At 44.5% G+C, this 9,632-nt stretch overlaps 1 protein-coding gene across 1 annotated transcript in view; it reads right to left on the minus strand.

Moving 5' to 3' along the window:
* The window catches only part of POLE (DNA polymerase epsilon, catalytic subunit), a 126,027-nt gene extending 121,994 nt beyond the window's left edge, over positions 1–4,033 (minus strand). Inside the window, exons 1-2 of the mRNA XM_068131122.2 lie at positions 3,895–4,033; positions 1,906–2,044 (exon numbers count right to left, since the gene is read on the minus strand). Of these exons, the coding sequence (XP_067987223.2) occupies positions 1,906–2,044; positions 3,895–3,953 (198 nt within the window). The 5' untranslated portion in view covers positions 3,954–4,033. The remainder of the gene's footprint in view (positions 1–1,905; positions 2,045–3,894) is intronic.
* Between the last annotated feature and the right edge of the window lie 5,599 nt (positions 4,034–9,632).

A 9,632-nucleotide genomic window follows, 5' to 3' on the forward strand; every position in this document is an offset into this window, starting at 1 on the left:
CTTACAATTTTTCGATGCAAACTGCCATTTCGAGGTGATATCATTCCGTGACGTCACTGGCAAAATCAAAAATCGACTCAAGGGATATTTTCGACACTTTCTGATTTCTGATATATCATATATATTGTTACGGAAACGGGGACGGCGCTCCCCTTAGCAAGGGGGTGGGGGGGTTAATCCCCCTTCTATTTGCACTGGCCGTCTCCGATGCTGAAGCTACCCCGCTCCCCTGTGGGGCGGGATTGGCTGAAGTGATTGGTCAAGGGATTCCCGTACACCTCCGCCAATCCCTCCACAAGGCAGGTGGGTAACTCCGCTCAAAACCACGGACAAGATGGTATTTGCCGAGCGGGTTAGCAGTCCGAAGTTCGAGCCGTTTAACAAAGACTAACCCGATTCATAAGCGTTGGCCGAAATCGCACCACTGGTACTCAATGGGGAAATCACAAAGACGATCGGATGTGAAGGAAAAATAAACCAAAGGTAAGAAATAACAGGATTTATTATTATTTACACCAAAAAAACCCAAAGAGGAAGAAGAACGAAGAAATGTAATTTGCAGGGAAATGGAAGGAGCAGAGGGACACAGAGCAATTCCTTAAACAAGCTTAACTTATACCCAGGACAATACAGACAGAACGAACTCACTCACACGAATGGGATGGAATGGGAAGGATGGTATGGGAAGGCAGAGAAGGGTCCAGGCAGATGGTAGGCGTCGAGGTCCGGCCCCAAGCGCGCGCTCCGATCCACGCTTTGGGGTCGAGGCGAAACCCCGGCAAACAGCTCCGCTCCGGGCTGGCAGCGAGGAGCCGGCAGCTCCACGTATTCGGCTTCACACCGGCAGCTTTCTCAGGCGTACTCTGCCTCATGCGCGTCCTCTGACTCATGCGTCTCCGAAGTTCTCTCAACACTCCACAGAATCTGCCTCTGGTCCAGCGCACCTCCCTCAAAACTCTCTCTCTCTCTCTCCTCTGGCCCCTTACGCATCTCTCCCGGTGGGGGCTGAGGCAACGGGTTTTATAACACAGCCCTCTTGAGCCATACCCACTCATCCTTGGTTGGTCGGCAAGGGCTTTCCTGGCTCCACCTTCTGATGACGATGGGCGGGCAACGCCCTTCTTCTCCGGGCTGACCGCGTGCGTAATGGAGTCAAATGCAGTTGGTAATGCGGTTGGCAATGCGGTTGGCAATGGAGGTTCTGGGGCCATTGAAAGGGGATCTATCTTATTTGATTTTGGTGCAGCGCAAGGTCAACTAGTGGACACAGAGCCTTACCTGAGACATATAATAACGAGATAACTATTGAGGGAAGCCTATTATTTGCTACGTGATGCGATGGACTAAGGTGCAAACAATTAACAGCCAATTAAGGGGAAATGTACACGGGGGGTTATTAGGGATTTTAATACTAAATTTGATAAAGTGAAGGTTCTAAAAACCGTAACAATATACATATATTTATTTTTTTTAACTACCCTTCACATTAGACCGTGATTAATGATTTTCAATGGTTTTCAGAAAAAAACAAAAATTTGCATTCGGGTTCCTCTTTAAATCTCCCACCATTAACCTCATCCGGTTAATTCAGGAGTAAAGGATTATGCAGATTTTTTACATTGATGGATGCATTTGTAGAATTACAAATTTACATTGTACACACACCTGTCACTCACAGGTCGCTGTATCTCTTTCCCTTTCTCTCTGCTCAATTTCCTACTTGTTTTATTCAACTGTCACAACACTGTCAGTATGTTTCCATTTTTGTTTTGTTCTCTGTTACTTTCCTCTTCCACAAGCTGGCATCTCCATTTGTATAAAAATGTCAATTTGAGCATTTACCTTAAAATTAAAACAACAATAAACATATGAAAAGTTTGTACAGGTATGACTCAGACAACATACAGGATTCATGTTGATAAGCCAGCCAGTGAAGGTTCCAGGATTCCGTGGACGACAGAATCCAAAGACGGAATCTGCAGCGTCTGTCCGGATGCCATGCTCATAGCGATTGAAGCTCGATGGTCCGGCCTTGGAATAATCTCTGCGCACAAATGCAAGAGGAAAAGGGTTACTGAGAAATGCATGTCACAAAGCAAAGTGCGGGCATAATGGTAAAAGTTGGGGGAGAGGTGAAAGAGTGGTGAGACAACAGATAGAGGGGAAAGAAGAAGAGGGCAGAACATTGGGTGGCGAGGAGAGTCGGGCAGAATGTTGACAAGCGGCAGAGGGGATGGCAGAACATGGATGAGTGGCAGAGAGGGCGGCACAATGTTGACGAGCGGAAGAGGACAGCAGAACGTTGACGAGCGGCAGACAGGACGGCACAACGTTGACGAGCGGTAGACAGGATGGCACAATGTTGACGAGCGGTAGACAGGATGGCACAATGTTGACGAGCGGTAGACAGGATGGCACAACGTTGACGAGCGGCAGAGGATGGCAGAACGTTGACAGGACGGCACAATGTTGACGAGCGGCAGAGGACGGCACAATGTTGACGAGAGGCAGAGGATGGCAGAACATTGACGAGTGGCAGAGAGGACGGCAGAACGTTGACGAGCGGCAGAGAAGAAATGTGTGACCGCAATGGTGATTATGTTGAGAAATAAATGTACACCATGATAGAATAAAGATTGATGTTCGGATCTGTCTTTTTTTTTTTTTTTTTTTTTTCAAATATCTTTACCTGCTTTGGAGAAAAAGAAAAGGAAGGATTACTTTTTAATACACCCTCATATACATGTACAAAACTCTCAATGGTGTAAGAACTGGCCGGTGAAGGACAATGTAGGTACACCACATATCATGAATCGCTTGGTGTTGGCCTTCGACCTTTTTATTTATACTGAGGGAACTAAATCAGATTTTTGTTATTACTCGTCTACATTCCACCACCAACCAATGTAAGAACATAAAATAAATACATATCTTCCAGTGCGCATGATCATGAGGCTTGTTCACCTGATTCAGCCAAAATTATATTGGGATATCATAATCGGTGCAGATTGCACATCATTTGATCAACATGTACAACAACATACATGGGATGATGAAACATCATATCACAAAACTTTGATCAACCTGTACAACAACATACATGGGATGATGAAACACATCATATCACCAAACTTTGATCAACATGCACATCAACATACATGGGATGATGAAACACCATACCACCAACATTTGATCAACATGCATATCAGCATACATGAGATGATGAAACATATCATATCATCAAAATTTGACCAACATGTACAACAACATAGATGGGATGAAACACCATACAATCAAAATTTGACCAACATGTACAACAACATACATGGGATGATGAAACACCATGCCATAAAAATTTGACCAACATGTACAACAACATACATGGGATGATGAAACACCATACCATCAAAATTTGATCAACATGTACAACAACATACATGGGATGATGAAACACCATACCATCAAAATTTGATTAACATGTACAACAACATACATGGGATGATAAAAGCCTTTGTAGTTTGTGGATTGAATTGCTAGTGGATGGAAAATTTCCATACATCACGTGGACAATAAAAAAACATAATCTAATGTGATGGATATGGAACGATTCTTCATGCTTGCACACACAATCTCATAGAACTAGAAATAAACTATGACGGAATCATCAGCATCATCATCATCATGATGATGATGCTGATGAAAATGATGATGATGATAATGATGTCGATGATGATGAAGAATTAAGACTAAGTGCGAATCAATGCACAAACACAACACAAAACGAGCGCCCGAAGCTAATTGGGGAATATATTATAATAAATAATTTACATTAATATTAACATAATATTGTACTTTTTTTCATCTTCCTTGTTGAGGATTCACAAACAAACCTACCCGTCATCTCCATCGCCCCTGCGCGTCTTCTTGGCGAACTTCTTCCCATATAAGGGCATCTCCCGCTTGGCACAAGGAAAGTCTGCAGAAGCTTCTCTCGTCTTTCTGAAATCCTTTCAGTGTGGTATCGCGAAGTGAATAACTTTCGCGCCAAATCCGCCGAACGAACTCAACACTGACGCGACTTCCTGCGTTTACTGTAATCAAATGTTAATTTGACTTTGATTCACTATTATTTCTTCACATATTTTAGTATGATGTTAAAATAATGTATTACATGAACTAAACTGTACCTTTTCAGAGTGATGAACAATGTTGCAAAGGCTGTTCAAATTTTATACACCGCTTATAAATTACATATGAGCTCCACGGAGGTATATCCGTGATGAGCTCATGGAGGTATATAATATGGAGAGCCAATTGGCCACCTCGCAGCATTAGCCGCCGTGAAGCCACCGGAAATAGTCTGGCGGCCATATTGGGAAGCCGATCGTAAGCCTGTCAAAGCAAAGGCGTGGCGCACTGATGATGCAGCTGGAGCGAATTTTAGGACCGCCGACTATTTAATTAATATAGAATACTAATATTTGAACTGATATTCGGGCTCAGAATCCCGTTCTTTAAGGAAATGGTGTTCATTAAGTTTGAAGTTGGTTCTAGACGCATTTTTCCTGGGGAATCCAATGGTTTAGAGCTTGTTTGAAAAAAAAGTGCCCAAAATTACCGCTCGGTGTTCTTTATCGTTCTTCTCATGACCCAATCACCCACTAGTAGGAATAAGAATCCTGACATGTTACACCCCTGTTTAACTCCTGTCTTCACCTTGAACCATTCTGTTGTTTCACCTTGGTCGACGACCGCACATTGAAAGTCTTGGTAAAGGGCTTTTACAAGGTTCACTAATTTTCCAGGTATGCTGTATTTCTTCATTATGACCCAGACTTTCTCTGGGCAAGGAGTCGAAAGCTTTCTAGAAATCTATAAAATTGAGGTACATCGTCGTTTGCCATTCTTTGGCTTGTTCTATAATATTCCTCAATATAAAGATCTGATTTGTTGTCATGTTATATGATGTTACTTAATTCAGTCATTATATTGTAACTAAGATGTGTATGTTTCTATTACCAAGATGTTAGAAACCACGCAGATATAATGATAACCAGAGTTTATTCTACACTGACATGGGTCAGCAACACATCAACAGTGAGTCAGTCACATAAATGACATGAAACGCTGTCATGTAGTTAACCCACACAATTCACAGTTAACCCACAAAACACACCCACACCATGTAGAGATGAGGTCGCTCTTATATTTCAGCTTGCTCTGGTGTTGCCTCACTGGTGAGCAAACAGGACCAGTTTGCAATATTTTTTCCTGATGCGCTCTTCCTTCATGTCATCATCGAGTGTTCTCACAACATGATGGAAACGTATCTTGCTGTATGATTGTGATACAGAATGTATTAAAGCAAACACATGGTTGCTGTCTGCCTCACAGTCAAACATGTGCCGATCCAAGGAAGCAAATGTAGACCGACCGACCTCAGAAAGGACAGAAGTGGAAATTGCCACTCTTATCCCACTTTCACGAGGCATTTTGCCATTGCTTACAGCCAGGAGCCTCTTGACACAGCGTTCAGTCGCCTCACAGACACGAACAACACTGTGCGAGGGAACTATGAGGCCACCCCTGTTCTTGGTAACAATCAGGCTGTACATTGGTGTGGTTTGCCATTCTTCGTTGTTACTGGTCAATGCAGAAAGACATTGGCTACACTTCAGAGTCTTCCTCACCATCCTCACCACATAGCCGGCAATATAGCCAACACATGACTCTGTAAAGATGGAAAGTTGCTCAAAATTTGGAATATCCGCATAGTCGTGGTCCTCTTTTGCCGGCGATCTCAACTCCAGGTCGTATCGTCTGGCCACCAACATGTCGTGACTCTCGTCAGGCACAGCCTGCTTTGCAACGCACTTGAAGGAAGCCGCATTCAGGATTCTGGTTGAGTCCTGTGCAGAACAGTTCCCACTTGCAGACTTGATGTCATGTCGCATCAAGAGGCGCTTATATGCGGCAACAAACTGCCGGGCCGTTGGGTTATTCCCACTTCCACATGCAATGCGGACCGCTCCAAAGAAAAAGTTCAATGTGGTCTTGGCTCATTTTGTACGTGAGCAGGTATCGCAGGGGAGATGAGGCAGGTTTGACATATGTGAAATACAAAATTTTGACACTCTCTATGCAGATCATGAAACCAATGAAGGGGGTTTTCAAACGCGTATTGGTCATAACTTGACCATTCATGTTTTTGATGTTGGACAAGTAACTGTAGGCAGTATCCAGGAATGGCAGGAAAAGTCCTTCTCGTGATGTCATGAGTGGTGCCTTGTAGTTTCGTGCCAATGGATTGCGAGAATTTAGAATGTCAAACAGTTTGTCCAATGTTTCAATGTATTGGCAGGTAGCCTCACTGCCCTGAAATTCTGATAGTTGCAAAGTGTCCCTGCAAAACCGAATTGCATCTGCCACACTAGTGCTCAATGTCTGAGCGGCTGTGTCCACCTTCATGACATTGCTCTTCCACTCGATGTGTTTCCGGGAGAGCTTATTTCCCAGACGCAAGCCTTCCCTCTTCTGCAGATCAAAGAGTGCCTGGATGTATTTCCACGCGATGACTTTTTTGTTGCCATCCTCCATCATTTTCATGGATCCAAGACAGTTTCTTGCAAGTTTAAGCATGTGACATGCATCGAGTACAACACAAATTTTCTTTTCGGGATTTGCTGGGTGGGGAAATGTTGGTTTCACATTCTGCGGCGTGATGTCGGCACCTAGCTCACGTAACATTGTCAAATGAGCGGACGGTCCATCGCAAGTTAAGGAAACCACCTCTGCACCGATATCATGCAATTTTAGTAGACATTGTGTCACCAAATTCGCCTGTTCCTTCCCCGACAATCCATTTATCATAAAGTATGCTACAGGCACTTTCCAACTGTCATTCAGCTTCCATTCCCCGATTCCGATTCCCCGATCGACGTGGGAGCCCCAGCTCCTTCACTAGCAGACAAGACAGCCGGCTTAACGTTCGCCAGGATGATCAGTCGCCCTGCCCGTGAAATACCAGGATCGGGATTCGTACCAGGACCCTGAACAACTTCCTGCCCTACCTACTGCTACTGCGAAGTGGGAAGGCAATGGCAAACCACCTAGTGCTGTAATTTATACAACCCTCATTTGCAGTTATTGGCATCAGATAGCTAAGGAAAAATAACAACTATTGAACAATAAACTTCCAATTTAGTTGCATGTTCGAGTCCGGTGTATTGTATTACTTGCCCTGATGGATGTGGACGAATGTCACAATCGGCTTCCCAATATGGCCGCCAAGCAACTTCCGCTAGCTTCAGCCGACAGCCGTCATTGGCTCTCCAGTTTATTATATACCTCCGTGGATGAGCTCTAATCGATAAACGCCAATGTAGATTACTTCCGGTTAGCGACGGCCGCCGCTATTTTAGCGCGGTGAAAACAATTCCTTAGCAACGATTTGAATGCCACTGCTGGCTGTGATGGTCCGTCCTTAGATTCTAAATCAGAGCAATGAGTAAATAAACAGGGTAATGGAGTTTGTGTTCATTGGACCGGAAGCGCTGGCGGGTGGACTAATAGAGGAAGAGTGCCACAGCGCGGTGCATTGTGGGGCTTCGCTTGCTGCACTATGATCCTGGGACTGCACTACGAATAATATATATATATATATATATATGAATTATATATCTATATAAATAAAACAGTTTGTGTGTGTGTGTTTTTGTTTTTGTTACCTATAGACTCCTAAACGGAGAGGCTCACGTACGATTTTTGGCATAGACATGGCCATTGGGCCTGGGAAGGACATGGCCTACCGAAAAATGACCTCCGATGACGAGATCCATATTTTTTACTCATATTTACCTCAGCGCATTTCAGCGAGGAACATTATGCACTGATCTCAGCCTGTGCCAGAGAAGCTCGCTGATTCGCTCAAAGCGATCACGTGATGTTCCATCCTCGCCGCCAGACGTGCTCACGTACTCGATTTTTGGCATAGACATGGCCATTGGGCCTGGGAAGGACATGGCCCACCTAAAAATGACCTCCGATGACGAGATCCATATTTTTTATTCATATTTACCTCAGCGCATTTCAGCAAGGACATTATACACTGAATCCCAGCATGTGCCAGGGCAGCTCGCCGATTCGCGCAGAGCGATCACGTGATGTTCCATCCTCTCCGCCAGACCATTGAACTGAAAATATATCGAATGACCATTGCCATTCACACCACACAGGTGGAGATGCAGCTACCGGGCGCCATCTTGGTTGGCACTCGATGCTGGGCGATGGTGATTTCCATCACGCGTTTGCACGTAATTCAGAGCGAAAAGCGATTGCGTTTTTTCACCTTTTGTGCGATCGTGTTTTGTGTCGATTTTGTGCGACATGAATTAAACGTCTTTGAAACAGCTGTGAAACGTCTTTCCACAACCCTTCCTTAACCGATTGGAGCAGTTTATTGCCGCACAAAATGGCATTTAAACAGTTGTCTGGCTTTTAAAATCTGGGACACGTTCAAAACAAACGAGATCCGCGAAGCGAGTTGGTCGAGTCGTGCTAACCAAGATGGCGACACGGCGGCTACACTTTTCACGGAGTATGAGCGTTCTATATATTTTCAATTCAGTGCGCCAGACTCGCTCACGTACTTGATTTTTAGCATAGACATGGCCATTGGGCCTGTGCCAGAGCAGCTCGCTGATTCGCTCAGAGCGATCACGTGATGTTCCATCCTCGCCCCCAGACTCGCACCATATATCACGGTGTAATTTGTGCGAAGCCTTTGTCCGAGTGAGCTTGAGTCGAGAGGGTGAATGTACAGGTTGGGAATGTACGGGTCTCCCTTCCCCTGCCCGGCAACGCTGGTACTCGAGGGCGTCATAGGATCGGTGAGTCTCCGAAATCTGCTTCGTGCTCCCCCCTCTCCCTCCCCTCTCCCTCCATCCTCCCCCCTACCCTTCCCCTCACCTCCCCTTCCCCTCCCCTCCCCTCACCTCCCCTTCCGCTCCCCTCCCCTCACCTCCCCTTCCCCCTCCCCCCTCACCTCCCCTTCCCCTCCCCCCTCCCCTATATATATATGTGTGTGTGTGTGTGTGTGTGTGTGTGTGTGTGTGTGTGTGTGTGTGTGTGTGTATGGCTACCGTACACTTTTACACAGATGAAATAAAATGCCCTCAATTTAAAAAAAAATTAATTGAATGCAAAGACACCTATGGTATTATGTTGTAGCAAATAGTCTTGATACGGTATTGTCATTGTCTTTAAATAGCAATATGCATTGATCATTAAAATTGTAATTAAATAGAATGTTTGATGTCTAGTATGTCTCCTGGTGTTGTTTTTTACATTTTCTAAAATTCCTTGAAATGTGCAATGCATGGCAAAATAAGTGATTTGTGAATAACGCTTGGTGTCCACCAATTTCACAATAATTGTGATGTCCGTTTATTTTTCAAATCACGAAGGACTCGTGAAATGAATTAGGTGTGTAGGTTAAGAAATACCTTAAGAAGAATGCGCTTTATGTTTATTCAATCGATCAGTCAGAAAGTTAATTTTTTTCGTGATAATCTTGTCGTACTTTTTTTTCGTGTCCGCCCCGTTATGCACAAATCACATCCCAGCAAGAGTTA

Source organism: Myxine glutinosa, chromosome 11 (genome assembly GCF_964187855.1).
Source record: "Myxine glutinosa chromosome 11, kmMyxGlut1.1, whole genome shotgun sequence".
Classification (NCBI taxonomy): Eukaryota; Metazoa; Chordata; class Myxini; order Myxiniformes; family Myxinidae; genus Myxine; species Myxine glutinosa.